This window comes from Urocitellus parryii, chromosome 10, assembly GCF_045843805.1.
Source record: "Urocitellus parryii isolate mUroPar1 chromosome 10, mUroPar1.hap1, whole genome shotgun sequence".
In the NCBI taxonomy this organism is placed as follows: Eukaryota; Metazoa; Chordata; class Mammalia; order Rodentia; family Sciuridae; genus Urocitellus; species Urocitellus parryii.
This window is the reverse complement of record NC_135540.1, coordinates 44939768-44961778: the sequence shown is the minus strand read 5'-3', so window position 1 is coordinate 44961778 and position 22011 is coordinate 44939768. Positions and strand designations below refer to the sequence as shown.

At 30.4% G+C, this 22011-nt stretch overlaps 1 protein-coding gene across 1 annotated transcript in view; it reads left to right on the top strand.

Moving 5' to 3' along the window:
• Stpg2 (sperm tail PG-rich repeat containing 2) overlaps positions 1–22011 on the top strand; it is a 522341-nt gene that overhangs the window by 309218 nt on the left and 191112 nt on the right. The window contains exon 12 of the mRNA XM_077803111.1: positions 7598–7713. Within this exon, the coding sequence (XP_077659237.1) occupies positions 7598–7713 (116 nt within the window). The remainder of the gene's footprint in view (positions 1–7597; positions 7714–22011) is intronic.

Sequence of the window (22011 nt, the reverse complement as noted above, 5' to 3'; positions counted from 1 at the left end):
CATTTAATTAATCTGATGTTTGTTTGGTATATTTGATGTTTTTGGAGGTGGTAAAGATTAAATGGCACTGTGAATTAGTGAAAAGTGCTGTTAAAAATCACAGTCAAAACTCTGCTACTTAAATACTTAGTTTCCTGTAAAATTTAAATAATCATTTCCACCATCCTCATTTTAGGGATGTTTCAAGGATTAAAAACACTTGAATGATTTTTTTTCCTTATTGTATAACTTAGCAAACTTGCTTAACTTCTTTGGGCTATTTTATTCTTCTTCTCAAAGGAGGAAACTAAAGCTTAACTAGGTTTAGAGAATTTATCAAGGTCACATCACATGTATAGTGAAAAAGAAAGCTTGAACTTAAATTTAAGTTTAAGATTTATTCTGGAAAATAATAGGCTTAGGTATAATAGAGATGAAAATATGTATGTTCTTGAAAAAATTACATCATCCATAATCATGAAATAAGTTTTATAAAATTGGTCAAAGATTAAAATAGGACAAAATGTATACTATATTAAAGGATATACACTAAAAAGTAAGTCTCTTTCTTATCTTCATAATACCAATCTCCCATTAATTAGTCTTTCTTCTCAAGTAGCCATTGTTCTACACATATTTGAAAACATTCATGTGCTATATCACCTATTACTAAAAATAATTTACAGTGAAAAAGGAAGGCTAACATTTTTAAAATTATCTTTATCTGAAGATAATTCTTCTTTCTTACATGAATAAATTCAAGGTTATTCTTAAATTGACTCTTCATAGATTCATCTCATTTCAGCATTTGTTGTTGTGATAGGTAGGCACAGAGACATGAGAGTTTCTGATAACATTCCAGATTAAATTACAGTCTCATCAAGAATTTTAGGATTACTAGTTCTTGAAATTATTAGAAAAGAAAAAAGAATTTAATATTTAAATATACTTGAGAATAGCAACATACTAAATTTTTGTAGTTTAGAAGTCTAAAGCAATGAGTTTTATTGAACTTGTATTTTTTGGTCCAATTTTCAGAGAATATTATTTATTAATTTTGGCATGAACCTAAAGAATCTACATCTTAATACTTATTGGGATGATTCTGATGCCTTTGGCTCATAAGTCATACTTGGAAGTTTAGTTTGAAATATGTGGTGGTACATATAATCTTCTTTTTTCCCCTTACATTTCAAACCATGTAACACAGACAGAGGTCAGAGACTAACATGTTCAAAGTTATTTAAGGGTAATGAAGGAGCTCTATGAAGCCAGATGTCCTTAACTATTTGGAAATAGTCATTAATATAAAAAATCCAATCTTATTAGTGTTGGTTAAACTTAACCAGTGGTAGACTATGAGAAGCCTTGAAAGAGAGGAATCCTTCTGAATTCTTAGTCTGTTGTATATTATTCCAAATATTCATGGTAACAATATTAGAAAATATTTAGATTATATGTCCATAGAATCAGAGTAAACAGAAAGCACAGTTAGAATGAAAGAAAAAATATCTTAGATTTATATGTGTAAATAGATTTAGGTTTATTAAATAGAGTTACCTTAGATTAACTAGAGAATGAAGGGAAGGGAGGGTATATGGGGACATGAAGAATAGAAGAATGAAACAGACATTATTACCTTATGTACATATATTACTGCATGACCGGTGTGATTCTACAACATGTACAATCAGAAAAGTGAGAAATTATACCCTATCTATTTGTGATATATAAAAGTGCATAAATGCATTCTATTTTCATGTATAACTAATTAAAAAATTAAGAAATTAAAAAAATTTTAAAAAAGAAACACAAAGCTTGCTAAGATATTCAGTGGTTAACCTATTCTTTAATCTCTGATAAATGTAAACATCTAGTGAACGATGACATCAAATTATGAAAACCACACCAAAGTATAAAAAATCATTTCTTTCATTTATAAAATGTATTTGTTTTAGGATGCAGAATCTGTTAATTTAAGTTAGAGATGATATCTTAACCTTGGCTTATCACTAAATAAATCATATAGGCTCTTCTTTCAGATTAACTGTAAACTCTGTAAGTCTAGCTTTATTCTGTCAAGGCTATTCAAATAAAGATGGTAGCAGCATATTCAAATCCAAACATACTTAGGAGATTACAGTTTTTTAGCAAGTTGAGAAATGTCAAGTAGTCATAATTTAAATGGTAAAAAATAGTCATTTAATATTTGCTTTAAACTTTAGCTCATTTACTGTAACTTTCTTAAACAATTTAGTTTGATTTAATATTAATCAAACGTTTCGATTATTTAAAAAAATAAATTAAGTATTTCTATTAGGTAGCTTAATCTGTGATATGACTGTATTACAAAGACATATATCATTACCCTGATTTTTACATATAATATTTCCAGAGATAAGTGCCTGTAAAGGAATGCTTTATTAATTGAGTCTGAAATGAGTGCTAAAATAATGATGGTGATCTAAAAGAACTTTGAATGTGTATTGGGACTTATTTGACTTTTTTGTTTAAATTATTTTCTTGGCATACAGGTTCAAAATTATAAAATGTGAACAATAGAATATAAAACTGAAGTGATTATGTACTTAAAAGTACACAGATAAACAGACATTGCTGTCTGAAGAGATAATTATGTCAAGTCAAATGTATGTGATTTTCTATATATGATTTTTGTTTTGTTTTAGCGCTTTGATTTTATTTTTATACATCATCTATCTAGAAATTAGGTTGCTTCACCTTACACATTGGAACATAGATCCATAAATTGAAGCATTGTGGCCATCCCAAGTAACTGTAGAATTAGAACACAGTCAGTCAGTTACAGTAGTTGGACTAAAATATTACACAGATAATTGTGTAACTTTAGAACTTATTTGAATTGTTAACACTGTATGATGCTCTATAAAATATATGACTAGATCTAAGTTTCCCAGAAACCATTGAGAAGCAAGTAACTTTAATAATTATTTAACGTTCTGCAGAAATTCAGATCAAGTATGTAGTAACAGCCTTATTGCTGAATCAATGCTAGAAACACACATCTTAAAAAGTGCATGATTTAGATAGACTTCAACAGTTGCATTTCTCAGTCTGCTTAGTTTAGAATGTATTATAATTTTCCATTTCTTAAGGATGGTATTGGTAACAATTCCTGGATATTCTGTAGTAACTTTAAGATATCATTCTTAAATAGTTAAAGAAGGAGTTAAAGTTTTTTATTATTTAAATATATATAATATCATTTTGGTTTTTGACAGATAAGTTAATGGGATGGTAAATATATTAAAAATTTATTTAAAAATTATGCAATATTGGAATTTATTTTTTTCTTATTACCTACAATCTCAATTTCATAGACTCTGTAAATCAGTGGTCATAATCTGAAGTTCCATTTAATAAAACCTAGTCTTAGAAGCAGTAGAAGACCTTTAAATCTAAAGTATCTGACTTTTGTAACACTTCTTTGTATATTAACCTTTTGTCTTTGCTGTTACTTTATTTGTAAAGTTGAAAAATAAAATTAGTGAGAGAAAATGTGTCCTATAAGAATTTAATCTATCTACATAGCATTTCAAAGCCATTCCATTTCAACAATTTTCTAAATTCTTTTTAATTCATAAAGAGACACGTATGGAATATTCACTTTCAGTCAATTTCTGTCACCATTACATGAAAAGTGAGCTCAGTATTCATAAGTATAATGAATGCATGATTTAAAAATCTTAGCTCATGAAGACAGTGATTTTTTTAAAATTTGAGATTTTGAAGTTTTATAGAAGTTATTTTAGAGTCCACTATAGTGTACCAAAGTGGACATATTGAAGGGCCAGGAGCATAGATTTTTATTTTAAATTACTCATTGTTCCTGTTACCTTTCATTTTTGCCCTGTAGCATTGGTTGACATTTCATAAAGACTGAGTTGGCATAGGGCTGGAAAAGATGTAATTATAAGAATCACCTGCTCTTGAGTTTCCTATTATATACTAGTCATGATTCAGGCCAACTTTTCATAGGTGCTTGGTTTAGAATGAGAAGTTTTCTTCTTCCATGACCTGTGATTAAAATGTGGTATTTTTATATATAAATAGAAGATAGATTCTGCATAATCCAGCTGTGAATCAGAGCTGGTGAAGCAATGTAAGTCTTTGACCTGTATCACATAAGCAGTAGAATATGTAATTGAAAATATATTTTAAGATTAAGTGAAATAAACCCTTTTTAATACTCTGTAGCTTAAAGCAGGCTAAGTGCTAAAATGTACCAAGATGAATATTAAAGGAAGTTTTGCTTCACTTAATACTCCTCAAAGGAATTCAAATACAAAAAAATTCTACTATGACAACATTTGAATAATTTCTTTGGTTTTAATAAGTTATAGCCATGAATGTTCATATTTATCAGTTGCTGTAGCATGCTGGGAAGAGCAGAAGGTAGACTATATTTCTTCACAATTGAAAATGAAGCTTACTTTTACAATAGTGTTTGCATAACAGACTTACCTGTTGCACTAATCTTTATAAATTATTTCGGTTATTGTTGAAAGTTTGAATTAACTGACTGTGGAATTATACATTGAATTCCTGATGACAATTTGTGTCTTTTCTAGGTACTCAGTAATGGATACATTTTTCCATACATAATTAATTTGTGGATGATAATCTAGCTGTAATGATATTTTGTATAAATACACAAAAATATCTTTACAGATATATCAAAACACATTAACTTTTTACAAAAATTTTATACCTTTGTATATCTAAACCATTAATTTAATTTATATTAGAAAGATTAGACTGCAGTGTCAATGTTATCTTCTATTTAAAATTTTGAAATGTTCTATATTAATAAAACAAAACCCTTAGGATGATCCATATGAACCATCTAATTTTAAAACATTTTTGACTTTATGTAGCAACAGGAATGTGTTCTTAGAGTAGGTATCTTTGAATTGCATGCTGTTTAGAGAGATAGAGAGGCATTCATTTGTATTCCATTAATATCATTATATCTACTCTGTTGTTTCACTGTGTTCATTATCAATATTCTGTGCTCAAAGATTTTATTTTCTCTTCACATAGTGTCTCTTGAATTTCCCTTAATTATATTCATCAATACTATTCTGTAGTTATATACCCTATGTATTTCACCATGTTATCATTGCAGATATTATGCCAACTTTTTTTGCAAAAAAAAGTAGGATGCCACCATTATGTGAAGTTTATTTTTTTTAAAAACTGTGCTGGTATTACTTTAATATAATTTATTATGAAACAGTCTTTGGCACAAGATTAGATGCATGGAATACTTTTAAATGTACATTAAAATGAGGTAGTCCAAATTGGTGTACATCATTTATTTGTGACAGTTTAGCAAGGATTTTTCCCATATGAAATAAAAGTTAACACATTAGTTGTTATTGATTTGTGAATTTTGGCCAAAATATTACACTTATGAAAATTTACTATACTATAGTTTTACAAAGTATGAACTTACAAAATTTAATCTTCTGTGTCCGAAGATCCTGTTCCACTATCATTAGTTTCATCACCTGATGTAGCATCCTCAGTGCCACTTATAAAAGACATGTTTACTGGTGGTACTCCAGTGCTTCAAACAAACCATTCAAGTTGGCTTTTTGAAATATGCTGACAGTGCACATGCACTGAGAATTCTAGGCACCTAGTGAGTAAAAAGACAAATGTGCTTCCATATGCTACTGGTAAAAACATCACTGTTCTGTTTATCTTTTAACAGCATGAGGTTCAGAATTATACCATGAGACAAATATGCAGTGAAAGGTTATAAGCCAATTTTTGGACTGAAAATAGGGTGTGGCAATTATGTGGCACCAACAATTATGTGGTGAAATTTTGTATTCCATATGCTCTGTAGTGAAGAAAAGTCTTCCTATGAAGTCTTTTCTCTTGAAACATTTGGTTTGGTAGACCTCTCACTCTTTCTCAAAATACCAGGTTTGGAATATGATAGCCACTCAATGAATGTTGGTTAAACTATGAATGGAAAAAACCTAAATTCTCCCTATCTTGTTTCAGTGAGGTTGTACTAGCCAGATTCTATTCACTGCTTTATCTTCCTCTTTGACTCCTCTCACTCTTTCTTTTTTAAATATTTTTTATTTGTAGATGGACACAATGCCTTTATTTTATTTGTTTATTTTTTTATGTGGTGCTGATTTTCAAACCTAGTGTCTCACATGTGCTAGGCAAGTGCTTTACCACTGAGCCACAAACCCAGCCCCTTCTCTCTTCCTTTCTTATATATAGCCCTGAAAGTTTCAGTCTTTATTTATTTGTTTTTTTTTTCCTTTCATTACTCTTTCATTTACTGAAACTTTAAACGTTGACTAAGCAACTAGCTGCATTCTTTTCTTCCAGACTATCTTTTCTGCAAAGCTTTTCAAACAATCTCCAATAGTCTTCTGAACATTACTATTTGGGGTATCATGTTATTATTATTTTTTCCAAAATAATTGAAACCCAACTCATAATATTCCTACAGTACTGTATTCTTTATGTATTATTGTTGTCACAGTATTACTCTTTTAATAGCCACTGATCATTTTTATCCTTTTTGAATCATTATTCATACTAAATGTCTGTTCTCTTAGACAATTTGAGTTTTTCTTCCATTTGTAAATATATTATTAGTGTTCTTGAAACTAGTCATCTTGAAGTCATATCCTATGAAGTACTGCTTGATTTTACTTCTTAAACTAATACTTTCTTCATGAATTTCTTTTCATCTAAAACTTTTAAGAACTGCCCACTGTCAAGGGAAGTGATTCTCAAAAGTTATTTGTGTGTGTGTGTATGTGTGTGTATGCACGTGTGTGTGTGTGTGTGTGTTTTGTTTTGTTTTTTTACTAGAAATCTTTTGTTAAATCTTACATGAGTTGTACACAAGAAAACATTAACTTTAGAGATGTTTTGAATAAAAGTAGTTCAAACCTTTTTACTTGGGCTTCACCTGCAAAACCTGCTCTGGTCACTTTCAAAGAATTTTGGGGCATTATAGAATACAATTTGAAACCCATTGTTTTATGTATAAAAATCTTATTTAGGGTTAGACTCTGTTCCACTCAATGTGTTCACTACATCCAGTTTTCCACTGAATTTTCATCTTTGTGTCTTGGTTCCTATTATGTTTAAATCTCAGAGTGTTGTTAAATCACCTTTCTGCCTTAAAAATCCTATTCATATTTCCAAATGAAACTCAAAAAACTACCTCCTCATGGAAAAAGTAAATGAACATTTGGGAAATAAAGGAGTTATGTGTTATTTTAATGATATATATGTATCTTGTGGAAGTATTATTTTCTACTTCTTGGAAATTGCTGCTGTATTACATTTAGTTACATTTAATTAGATTTAATTAGATTTCACCATTTATTTAATTAGATGTCACCATTTTATGCTTTATGTTTCAAAACCCTGAACTGAATGATTTTAAGTATTCAGAAAGAATGGGCTCAACATTGTTTGTTCCTAACTTTATGTGTTAAGAGTACCAACCTAAGAATAACATACATATGACTCAAATCAATAATTTTATAATACATACTTTATTATGATTTTTATGTTTCCTTTTCTCCAGGGCCTGCAGCATACAATCCTGTTTTAAGGAAATCTTGCCCCATACCCTTATTTGTTAAAGCACCAAAGAGGTTTGAAGATACCAAGGAGATTACTCCTGGCCCAGCATCATATGAGGTTTGTCAATGATATCGTACTACTAGCAGTGACACAAGAATAGAATGATTTCTAGATAGTTCTGAAAATGTATACATTATGTTATTCTCATAGTTTTTTCATATTAGTGGCTAATCAAATTGTTTTACTCAAGGAAGATTTATCAAGATATATTTGACATTTTAAAAAGAATTATTAGAGAATTATTTGAGTTCAATAATATGTATCAACGAATGTCCTCTACAGCATTTAGATATAATTTATTTATATTTCTCCAAGTTTTAAAATTGGTTACAGTCTTGTATTATAACCCCCTAATATTTATTAAAATCAGATGCTATTAAAAGTCTTAGAAGAAAGCCTAGGGGATTGAATAAAGTTGAGTATTGATATTTTATTATATTTTAATAAATGTGAATACTGCACTTTAGACTGTAATAAATAAGGATCTCTTAAGTAATGAGCCTTTTAATTATAAGAAGGAGGTCTGTTTAAACTTGTAGAATTTTAGAATATGTTTTTGCAATAGGTCTTTATTGTTTTTATGAGAGTTAGGATGAAATAACTCCTTCATTCTTGCCATACTAACTATTGAGAATTAAATATTTAACAGTGTTTTTAAATAATTAATTTAAAAGTCAATTCTGAGTGCAAAATAGATGTTCCTTTTGGAGTTAATTACAAGCCTATTTTATTGAATATATATTTTCAATTTCATAATCTAAGTCATTTTTCAGTGTCTGTCACAGGTAGGTTTATAACATAATATCAGGAAACAAAATAAAAATATGTGAATAATCAAAAAGTTGATGTTTTAATTGTTGGCTATTGATTCCTCCAAATAATGGTCTCTAATACTTGATGATTAAACAAACTGATTGAATAGACTTAATTCAGAAAGTGAGAATCTGCTAGAATCTTTCAAGTATTCCAGAAGGCAAAAGTCAATGGAGGATATTTATAAGGTTTAGGGAGTAGACTGGATAAAGAAAGGCAAATCCTGCAAATGGAGAACTGGTTGGGACTGGACAAAGTTTATGACATATCAGATCTTTAGCTGAATACTTTTCTTTCCTTTTAATAACTCTTTTAATACTATTCACAAATAATAAATGCCAGAAAATCTAAATTTATAATTTTTCATTTTGTGATGTGTACTTCATAATTGATACTCTCATTAGTGTTTACAAATCTAATATGATATTTATAGATATCCTTCATCATAGTCTTTAATATGTAAAATCATTTTCAATGTTATTAGAAAGCATTTATAGATTTAACAATGTTTATTCAAATATTGCCTGAAATTTCACCCTAATACATACAATCTGCATTACAAAGTAACTTTTATGTTCAGAACTGAGTCTGTAATTATTTTTTTGTCTTCTTAATATGATAATTGAAAATTTTTTGAATAAACATTTGTCTTTCATACTTTTCCTTTTTTAAAGTTGCTTCTGAACTTATAGGCTGATAAATTACTAGTCTTTTTATTATGATTTGATCTTATGTATTTTTTATACCCTTATGACTTCAGTAAGTTTAAATTGCACTTTTTGGAGAACATGCTTCTTTTACCATTGTACATTTTCTGTGAAAAAGGAGAATTCTAATATTTCTTTAAATATAAATGTACTTTTAGTTGTAGGTAGACACAATCTTGTACTTTGGAGTCTTATTAAGGAAGTTGGGGCCTAATCCCACATGATGTAGATTAGAGCTTACTTTTTCTTCTATTAGATGCAGAGTCTCTGGTTGTATTCCTAGGCCCTTGGTCCACTTTGAGTTGAGTTTTGTGCATGGTGAGAGATAAGGGTTTAATTTCATTTTGTTGTATATGGATTTCCAGTTTTACCAGCACTATTTGTTGAAGAGGCTATCTTTTCTCCAATGCATGTTTTTGGCACCTTTGTCTAATATAAGATAATTGTAATTTTGTGGGTTATTCTCTGTGTCCTCTATTATGTACCATTGGTCTACCAGTCTGTTTTGGTGCCAATACCATGCTGTTTTTCTTACTATTGCTCTGTAATATAGTTTAAGGTCTGCTATGGTGATGCCACCTGCTTCATTCTTCCTGCTAAGGACTGCTTTAGCTATTCTGGGTCTTTCATTTTTCCAGATGAATTTCATGATTGCTTTTTCTATTTCTATGAGGAATGTCATTGGAATTTTGATTGGAATTGCATTAAATCTGTATAGTGCTTTTGGCAGTATGGTCATTTGGATAATATTAATTCTGACTATTCAAGAGCAAGGTAGATCCATGTGCTTATGAAAAGAATCTGTATTCTGTACCTGGTGGATAAAATGTCCTTTAAATTTCTCTTAGTTTTATTTGGTCTACCCTATCATTTAAATGTGATTTTTTGTTGATTTTTCTGATTATATAATCTTTCCATTGATGAAAGTGAGGTGTTGAAATCCTCAACTATCATTGTGTTGGGTTTTATCACTAATGTTTATTTTTACATGATTGAGTATTCAATGGTTGTGTTCATATATATTTACAATTATTATGTTTTCTTTTGTCTTGATCTCTTTATTATTAAAAGTGATTTCATCTGTCTCTGCTTACAGTGTTTTTTCTTATGATGCTGAGGGTTGAACCCAGGAACCGAAGCATGCTAAAAAAGTGCTCTACTCTTGAGCTATATCACTAACCCCTTATTTGTACCTTTTAAAACTTACAGTTTAATTTATCTGATATAGGTATAGTTATTCCTTCTTGATTTTGGTTTCTATTTGTGTGAAATATTTGTTTCCATCTCTTCACTTTCATTCTGTGAGTCTTTACTGTTTAAATGTGTTTTTTGGAAATAACATATCATTTGTTCTCATGTTTTTATCCTTTTAGTCAGTTTAAAACCTGACATTGGGGATTTTATTCCATTTACATTCAAAGCTAGTATTGATAGGTAAGAACTCCTGTCATTTCATTATTATTTTTTTCTTGTTGTTTTGTATAGCCTTTGTTCTCTTTGTGGTTTGATGATGTTCTATATTGATAAGGTTTGATTCCCTTGTCTTTCTCAGTGTATCAGCTATACTGTTGAATTTTATATTTTCAAATGTTTCCATGGGGTCGTTATTTTCCTTTTGCTTCTCTATGTGGAGATTCTTTAAGCATTTCTTTTATGGATGGTCTGGTGGTAGTATTTTATTATCTTGTAAAGATTATTTCTTTTTTATTTCTGAATTATGGACTTTCTGGTTATAGTATTGTTGGTTGGAAGTTTTTTTTTTTAAACTTGAATACATCATCCTGACCTGTAATGTTTCTGCTGAGAAATTTCTTTGTCCAATTGTGATTCTCTTATATTTGACTTGATGTTTGTTGTTTGCTGTTTTTAGAATATCTTTTTTGTTGTACTTTTACCAGTTTGACTATAATATGTCAAAGAGAACCTTTTTTGTCTGAATTCAGTTGGGGTTCTTTGAGCTTCATGGATGTTTGTATTTTCCCTAAGATTTGGAATATTTTCACTGACTATTTCATTAAATGGGTTTTTCTATGCCTTCCTTTCTTTTCTCTTTCTGGAAAACTAATACTTAAAATATGTTTAATTGTATTTCATAAAGCTTTCTTCATTATTTTTTGTCTGATATGGTTATTTCAAAAATCCATGTTGCTTTTTCAGTCCTTTGGTTGATTAGGAGAGCCAGTAAACAGCTTCCTAGCGTCCTGGGAAGTGGGTGGGTACAATAAGCATCTTCCCAGGCTGGAATGGTAATCAAAGCCACTTTATGAGATTGAGGATGGATATGGTTTGAAGATGGCACTGTGCAACAGAAGCCAGGCTGGCATATGGCTTAGCATGGGCTGGTTCTTTTACTGTGTTAATACATTGGCATATATTCCTGGTTTCTCTCCAAACTGGATCAGGGATAGTGATGGACATAGGCTACTCTAGCAGCACATTCTTTTGGTGTACATAGGGTTAGTAAAGGTTGGTGCACTCACCAGGGACAAAATATGAACCCCAATGGCACACAAATGGTTACTCACCTCCTCCAGCCACTCCCACTTACCTAGTTACTACCCAGGTAATCCACCCAAGTGGGTTAATGCACCAATTAAGTTAAGGCTGTCATAACTCAGTCATTTCACCTCTAAATTTTCTTGTATTGTCTTAAACATGCACTTTGGGGAGATATCACCTACCTAAACCATAACAGGATCTGAGAATTCAAAAATGAAACTAAGTACATCCAAATATGTACCCATCTAATAATAAAAAATTAATATAAATATTTTAATTTTAATAAGATTATTGTACTGGGAATAGATGAAAGGTACCAAGATATATGGATTAAGGAATCCCTAAGTTAGTCAAAGGGCACCAGAAAAACTTCACAATGTCTTTGTTTTAAAATACAATAGAATAATAGGACTTTTCTCTTTAAGATATGTCAAAAGAGCATGTTCCAGGCACAGAAGACAATATATTCAAAATCAGAGAGGCACTGAGGAATAGAATATTCTTGGAAAGCTTTTATTATCAGTAGTGCTTAAATATAAATAGTTTGATAATAGATATTTACACAGTATGAAATCACAGTTATTATTATTCTGCTGAACTTTAGGTAGACATTGAGAATTTCTAAGTAGAATTATGTTATATATTTATTTAAATCAATCCAAACTCAATTTTATTTTTTAATATTTACACATTTATTTTTCTTATTTATCTTGATAAATTGCTAATAAAGAATGATAAAAGGATTATTTAAATATATATTGTTTGATACTTGGTGAAAGTTAGTTCCAAAGTCCATTTCCAAATGTTTATATTATTTTTGTAGAAAAAATTTGGTTTAGTTATTGTATATTTGTTTTAAAATGTGACTTACATGTCTACTTTTAAAAATTCAATTTTATTCCTTAGTTTTAAAGTTTGTGGCACAGTATTTCATATCATTCATAAATGTAACTTAAACTTTTGCTTTTAGAAATTGGTTTTACACTTCAATTGTAAAGGTCATAGCATATTACTTAATACCTCAAAGTGAATGCTTAAAAGCTACCTGTCATTTGCCATTCTAAAAAAGAAGGTCTTTGATTCTCCATGGACTACAGCCTTAACTTTAATTCTCCACCTTCACTTCTGCTTACAGAAATCTTGATATTCCCTTAAACTTCTAAGTTACTAAGTTTGGGGGGGGGGAGATTTGTTAAGTTCTGTCCTGGAAAAATCTGTCTTTAGCCTATGTATTAGGCCTTGGGAGGTCTGTATCATATGCTCTGTGGTGTGTTGAGAGGATTCCCATTTCATCATATATGCAACTATTGTATTAGAATGAAGATTGATCTTTGGACACTAAGAAAAGATTTCAATTTATATGATTTTGGGTGATTATATATTACAGATCATTTTTAAGGAGTACATAAACTCTTTCATGGATACAAAATATATATTGCTCATTTATGTGTGTTTTTCTGAGATAGTTTTCATAATGATCTCAAAAGGAGATGTAAATCCCAACTACTCATCCTCTGTGCCAAATAATAATAATAATAAAATAAAAATAAAAAGTTTAAGAATCACTGCTTGTTACCAAAAGGTCACCTCTTGGTACTTACTAATTCAGAGCAAGAACAGAGAATCACAATTCCTATGCCACATGCTATCAAGCAATGCTGTCAAGAAGGAAAACAAAGCTTTGGGTATACCAGGTGTCATAATTTCAACTACTTTAGGTAATAACCATTGCTTTCCTGTATATGTATACTTGATTTAAGATCCCATAATTACTTATGGAATTACCTGACATACATTTACAACTGGGAAAAATCACACATGTTATTTTACATACACAATGGAGTACTGTGGTTAAAGAGATGGATGAAATATACAATTTTTGCATTGCCATTGGATGATGATTTGAATGTAGCAATTCCAAAAATAGGGAGACTGTAAAGGAACCAGTTTCATATCTCTCTAACTCAGTTTTACTTTGAATAAATATTATTTTAGTGCAATACATTAAAATATATCTATCCTTCTTTGTATTTCAGTATGCTACAAAATGATACCTACGTCATTACTATTTTTATTACCAAAAGTACTCTTGTCTAAGACATATTGTCAGTTTAGTCAATAAAGGGAAAAATTATTATCCAAATGAGAATTGTGTTTTTCTACTCTATATTTCTAGTTGCAAACATGCAAATTTTATTATTTGTGCAAAATAGCATTTTAGCTTCAACTTTCTGAATAAAGATCTAGGTTTATAGCCATGGAAAGAATATTTTGTGAAGAGTTACCAAATTTTTATCTCTGGTTTTCATAATAACTCATATCTTTCTTTTAAAATATAAAGTTAAGTTTACCAGGCCACAATATCTTATTTTTAAGTTAAACAATGTGGATTAGAATCACTGTTAGAGGGGCTGGGGATGTGGCTCAAGTGGTAGTGTACTCGCCTAGCATGCGTGAGGCACTGGGTTTGATTCTCAGCACCACATAAAAATTAAATAAAGATATTGTGTCCACCTAAAACTAAAAAATAAATATTTTTTAAAAAGAATCACTGTTAGAAGGTTGTCAATAATAATAAAAGTACCAAGAAAAGCAGGCTTTGTTATGAATTCTCAACAGTAAAGTCATTGGGACTATAAGCAGTTTTCTTCTCCAAAAAGTCTGAAGTGTGTTCATGTTCTTTTTGACAGTCAAAAAGTAATTTGCTGAGAAATACCAAAACATACACCCTCTAGGCTTCTCTCTCCTGAAACCTCTCAGTTGCAAGCATGATGCCCCTCAAGGTTTGGTGGGTTCTTCCTCTTTGCCTTACAGAACTAATTACATTCTTATTGGATATTGGCACTGGGTGCAGTAATGTTTCATCTTCACTGATTCTGTCACTGATTTTGACCTAGTCATTCCTAGGGCAATTGATATTGACCTGTTTACAGGTAACAATTCAAACTTTTCAGAACAAAGAACTCAGCTTTTCATTCTTTGCTATAGAGGAGTTAGAAGAAAGAATTATTAGTGAAATAATATAAATTAACAGCCTCAGAGAGAAGCTGATGCAACCCATGGTCATTCGGGGTTATTTAAATAAGCTTGAGCACTGAAACTCACTCTCTTCCTTTAGATTAAGTTCTCTGCTTATCATATATGTTAGGGAGAGAGCTGTAGGTGACTGTTTTCCTTAATGCTGATTAAGAATATTGGAGTAGATCTTCCCCTATCAGTTTGTATAACCATTACACATCTGGAATGGTCTTTGGTTATATATATATATATATATATATATATATATATATCCACCGATTAACTACTTTTGGTGGTCTTAGATTAGTCCTAACTTAGCAAATAGATTGAAATTTTTGCCTTGAATTTGGGAATAAATTCCAAATTGAAACTCTGGCTACCTTCTATGCCAGTGGTATTATGATCTTCTAAGATAGTCCATTTTGTGTCCTAGAAAACATTAATTTCTTGATAATTAACTCTGATAGGCTAACTCAAACTTAGTTATCATAAACCAGACATGTCATTTTGAATAGTTGTTAGTAAAATGTAAAAAAAAAAGCAATCACTCTAATTTACTAAGAAAATGGGGATGATAGCATTCACCTTGTAAAAGTAAAGTGCTACTTTTTGTTTCTATTTATTAGAAGGTGCATTTTAAAAGTGCTGGCCTAGATAAAGTGATATTCCTTCATTAACTGCTTTATTAATTTAAATATCTTTGAAATATAAATAGTTTTAAGCCTCTCAAACTCTGAAATATTAGTGATGATTTTTGAGAAATTATAAGACAAAAGGAAAGTTAAAAATTCCTTTTAAGGATGGTTGTAAGAACATAACATCACACAGAGAAGGTATACATAGTTTTAGAGTTTTCTCTCCTAGTTTATTTTTTTCAAAAGTATTTTTAGTTGTAGATGGACACAACACCTTTATTTTTATTTATTTTTATGTGGCGCTGAGGATCAAACCCAGTGCCTCATACATGTGAGGTAAGCACTCCACCCCTGAGCTACAACCCCAACCCTCTCCTAATGAAATTTTAAGATAATAAACTGAATTCTCCTTTTAACTTATATTCATGAAGATTCAAAAATATCTAAGTAAGACTTTCTTTTGAGAGACTTGTGTCTCAAATGGAATTAAGTGGTTCAAAACTAAACACAGTAAATAAGGATTATTTTTTAGTAGTAGGATACTTTTGTTATAAATATTTCTATTGTCAGATTTATGTTATCATTCATTTAATCTCTCTACTCTGGTTTGTATTATTAAATTTTCATTAACTTTTTTTTTCTTCCAGAAGTAGGAATGTCTTTTTGCACTTTCTAACAAATGCACTGTTTAATACTCATATAAAATATCAATCTACTTTCTTATTTGAAAGCTACTCATAATTATTTTTAATGTATCAACTAGCCATTATTGCAATCATTATGTGTTTTTGTGACATTTTCTCTTTAATAATAAACATTTGCCCTTGAAAAAGAGAAAAAAAGAGAAGTAAATCTCTTAAATATACTTCTTTATTTGTAGACACTATACTTTTTTCTATATGTGACATATTATATTTGGTTAAAATATATGTGCTTATTATAATTAATATCAAAATATTTATAATGTTTATTAGTTTTTTGAGGATGACAAGGAAGATGAGATCTAACTTTTTTGGAATATCAAGAACTTCATGTCATTTATTTTAAAGCCAATCTTTTCTGGGGGGACGAGGGGGTTACTGGGGATTAAACACCGGGGCACTCAACCACTGAGCCACATCCCCAGCCTATTTTATATTTTATTAAGAGACAGGTTCTCACCAAGTTAATTAATGAGTGCATTGCAGTTGTTGAGGCTAGCTTTGAATTTGCGATTCTCCTGCCTCAGTCTCCCAAGCCACCAGGATTACAGGCATGTGCCCACCATGCCAGGCCAGTTTCAATCTTGTATTAATTTTTGTGTGGTAGTCAAAAGTTTGACTACAAAAGTAAAACCAGCATGTTTTATTGCATGTAAATACTATTTGGCTCTTATTTTAATACAGTATATTGGAGGTATGGAGGAAATATATAGCTAGGCTTTAAAATTTCTTCCTACAGAAAATAGATCCATTGCTAAGTTTGAAGTGTCATTTCATTTTTATGAGTCCCTAAATATTGGGTATATATTTATTTATGGTCTCTGTGAGTGAGGGAAAGGCTTTAGATTAGATTTCCTGGTATAGCAAATAAAAAATTATGATTTGTTGAATGAGTGCCAGTTTATCCTGTAATAGTAAATTTTTGTTTTCTTCATTATCCTGGAAGATTCTTCTTTCATTTCTGTATGTCCAGTAATTTCCTTTGACTGCTGAAAGATCAAAGACATATATGGCCTGTACTTTTTTTTTAAAAAAAAAAAACTGTACTTAAAAAAAAAAAAAAACTCTAAGCCTACTGTTTCAGTCAGTTTTTGGTCATTTCTGTGACCAAAACTCCTGAAAAGAACAATTTAAGAGGAGTTACAATTTATTTGTAACTCAGAGGTCTCAGTCACAGACAGGTAGCTCCACTGCTCTGCATCCAAGATGAGGCAGAGCATCATGACAAAAGAGTGTGGTGGAGGAAAGTAGTGCTCAGGATTTGACAGTGAGGAAGCAGAGAACACACTATGCTCAACAGGGATAAAATATATACCCCAAAGACATGCTCTGTGACTAATACAACTTCCAGCTGCAACCTAACTGCCTACAGTTACCACCCAATAATCCAATCAAGTGGATTAATGCAATGATTGGTCAAAACTCTTGTAACCCAATCATTTTGCCTCTAAACTTTCTTGCATTGTTTCACAGATGAGATTTTGAGGGACAATAGTTATCTAAACCACAATCCCTACTGACTATAACTAAGACCTTGTATTGTGTTATTAGAAATCTTGCTATTGTTATCATTTTCAAGAAAATCTGGATTGTTTTATTAGAGATCTAGTATTTTGGCATGTATGTATCTATTTTTTTATTGTGCATTTGCCTTAATTGAGGAAAATTTATAATTTCACTTATATTTCATATAATTTCTTAATAACTTGGTACAAATAGTAGACAAGAAAGTATATTTTTCAGAATTTTTCATATCATGATTAAGCTTAATGATATATTTAAGGAATTCATTAAAAATTTTTTATTTGAGTTTTAAATAAGTACTTGTTTAAATTATAGCCTAATATCCTATTAAATATTACAATTAAAATACAACTAGATTATTAGTCTGAATAACTTCTTAGTCATACATATCAAATGAAGGTTGCTTTTAGTTCATAAAATTTGAGAGTTGACAACTTGGGACATTACCTATTTCCTTTTATACTCTAATTCTATTATTCTATTAACATCTCAGCATGCAGATAACTAAAATAGGCACTGCAGGGGAGTCATATTAGTATATTTAGAACAAATTACAAATTCTTTTCATGTTATATACAAATTATCATATATTAAAAGACCTCTTTTTAGTCTTTACTATGGCATTGTTAATTTTTAAAGAAGCAGATCATCCTCAAATCTCTAAATCCACAGTCAGGTGAAGGAAAAGTTGAGAATCATATGATTCAATGCATATATTTTACTTATTCCCTTTATTCTGGATTTAAATTAGAGAACATATTACAAAGTTAAGCTTATAATTTGACAGAAAAAGAAAAATTACATTTAGGAAATTTTTTATATTTTTAGAGAAAAAAATATATCAATTTATAACACTAAATACAGTGCATGTCCTCTGATATATTTTATCTAGTGTGGTGGAAAGATCTTTAGCTAATTAAAAAATGATCTAAAATTACAAATTAAAAATCACCAAGGAAATGAAAATATTATTTTCTGGTGAATGAATTTAACACTCTCAAACTTAAAAAGGTATAGGTAATATACAAAAAATGGAGAGTAAGTAAATGAATATTCGATACAACTTGAGAATAACAATCTTCTTCTGCTTTACTCTTAGAAGGCTAGCATCTAGGATTCCACCTGCAAGGTGGAAAATGGAGGACTCTTCTTTAAGGATATAATTGGTCTTAAAAATAAAAACAACATAAAGTTACTGTCATTGAGGTTTTGGTGGCCATATTACCCAGAATCAAATTAATCAACTCTCCCAACCAGGCCTGGGGAGCTTCTCATCAACTTTGTCTCCAAGAGGGTAGGGCAAAATATCAAGTAGACAATGATCAAGAGACATTTTATTCCACATAAGAGGTGGAGAAAGAAAAAGAAATAGAGAAAAAGAATATTTTGGGAGACATAGACCAGAAATCTAACATAATAATTTTTAGATAAGACACTATATCCATGACATAAAAGCACTCAATAGACTTATTTTGTAACAAGTGCTTGGGAGGACTTACTGCTCTTACCTAAAATAAGTAACATGGTTTTCCCACTCTTTTCCTTTAACAGTCCACATTTTCTGACTTCATCTATAGTTCAGTTTCAATGATATAAAATTATGAAGTTTGAGGGCCAACAATGGTAAAATATTGGCAATTTTGTCCTAACACTGTTCTTCATTTTTATGTTACACACTGTCAGCCAGACCACTTTCCTTGCCTTTTTACAAAAATAGATATTACTTTTTAGAGCAGTATAGGTTTACAGAAAAAAATTGTGCTGAAGTAGAGCTCTCAATTACCCTTTAAGCTCTGCTGTTATTAAACATCTTGCATTAGTTTGGTACTTTTATTACAGATGCTGAAACAATACTCAGACCTTATTATTAAATAAAGTTCTTAATCTACATTAGTGTTTACTCCTTGTATTTTATAATTTTGTGGATTTTAAAAACTGAAGTGTCCTGTATCAGCCATTACAGTATCAGAGACAGTGGTTTACTGTTTTTTTAAAGGCCCTGTGCTCCAACAATACATCTCTTTTCCCCTTCCTCTGACCTCTGAGAAATCACTGATCTTTTTACTGACTTTATAGTTCTGCTTTCTTGAGAATATCATATACTTGGAATCACATGGTATGTCACTGCTTCAGTCTGCCTTCTTTTACTTAATAGACATGTAAGGCTCTTCCATATCTTTTCATAGCTTCATAGCACATTTCTTTCTTTCACTGAACAGTATTTCATTGTATGGATGTTCCATAGTTTATTCATTCACCTTCTGAAGCACATCAAAGTTGCTTCTAATTTTTGACAATAAAATTTCTATAAAGTTTTATATATTCACATGCAAGTTTTTTTGTGTGGATATAAATTTTCAGTTCAATTGAGCAAATAGATATATGATTACTGGATCATATGACAAGACTATATTTAGCTTTGTAAGAAATTGCTACACTGTCTTTCAAAGTGGCGGAAGCATTTTGCATTCCTACCAAGGATGAATGAATTCATTTTGTTCTGCATCCTCAGCATTTTGTGTTGTCAGTATTGGAGATTTTAGCCATCCTAGTAGGTATGTAGTGTTATTTTCTGGTTTTAATTTGGCAATCTTCTAATGAAATTATTTTGAACATTTTTTTTCATACACTTGATACCTGTTTATCTTCTTTGGTGAGGTGTCTGGATTTTTAGTCAATTTTTTATAATTAAAAAAAATACTGTTGATTCTCTCCCCCCTACCACATATAGTACACACACACACACACACACACACACACAATTTGTGTATATATACATGTACATATACAAACATATATATAACAATATGCATACACAAACATACAAATCAGGGTTGCTTTACCACTGAGATACATTCCCAACCCTTTTTATTTTATTTTTTAAGTTTTGAGACAGTGTGTCACTAAGTTTCTGAGACCCGTCTTGAACTTGTTCCCCTACTGCCTCCATCTCCAGAGTCGCTGGAATTAGATGTATGTCCAAAAGCCAAATGTTTTCTCTGATAAGTGGATGCTGATCCATAATGGGGGGGGGGCATGGGAAAAATGGAGGAACTGTGATTGGACAAAGCAGAGGGAGGGTTGCAGAGGGGGAATGGGGGCAGAAAAGATAGAATGAGTTGTACATCATTACCCTACATGCATGTATGACTGCACATATGGTGCGATGCTGCATTGTGTTCAACCAGAGAAATGAAAAGTTGTGCTGCAATTGTGTAGAATGAATCCAAATGCATTCTGCTATCATATATACCTAATTAAAATGAATAAATTAATTGATTAAAAAAAGAAGTACATGCTACTAGTGCCTAGCTCTGAGTCTCTGTATATTTTAAGTAAAAGTCCATTATTAGATGCTTATTTTTGTACTATTTATCCCAGTATGTGGCTTGGCTTTTCATTCCCCCAATAATGTCTTTTTCAGAGTAGTTTTTCATTTAATGAAATATAACTTACCAATTGGGTTTTGTCTCATGGATCTTGCTTTCAGTATTTTATCTAAAAGTTATTGCAAATGCAAGGTCACTTAGATTTTCTCCTTTATTATCTTATGAAGTTGTTTAGTTTTGCACTTTGCATTTAGGTCTCTGATCCACTTGAGATATTTTTTTTGTAAAATATGAACATGCCTATGTCTGGATTTTTTTTGCCCCTGAATGTACACTCATTCTAGCACCATTTGTTGAAAAGACTTTCTTTATTCTACAAAATTATCTTTGTTTCCTTGCCAAAGATAAGTTAAATAAATTTGTATCATTCTATTTCTGGGATCTATTTGGTTCCATTCATCTATTTGTCTCTTCTTTAGTCAATACCACACTCTCTTGATGACTATAACTTTACAGCTGTCTTGAAGTCAGTGTTAATGCTCTGATTTTGTTCTATTTAGTATTATATTGTGTTGGCTATTTTGCATATGGTTTTCTATCAAAATTTTAAAATCAGTTGTTGATATCCACAAATTAACTTTCTGGAATTTTTATTGGGAATACATTGACTCTATAAATGAATTTGGGGATATCTGACATTTTATTAATTTTTCTATCCATGAACTTGGAATAGTTCTTCGTTGTTTATTGTATCTTTATTTTTTCACAATAATTTATAATTTCCTTCTATAGACCTTGTACATATTTTGTCAGTTTGACCTAAGATTTTCATTTTTTGTGGTGATGATATAAATGACATTTCATTTTTAATCTCTATGTACAATTCTTCACCTCCATGTAAAGGAAAGCAACAGGTCATTGCATATATATTTTATATCCTGAAACCTTGAATTATTTATTATGTTCAGAAGGCTTTTCCTGATTCATTGAGTTTTTTATAGACAATCATATCATCTCTCATAAGGACAATTATATTTCTTCCTTCCCAGTCCACATACCTTTATTTACTTTTGTTTGTTTTATTGCATTAAGTCAGATTTCCTCTAAAGCACTGATTAAAAATGGTGAG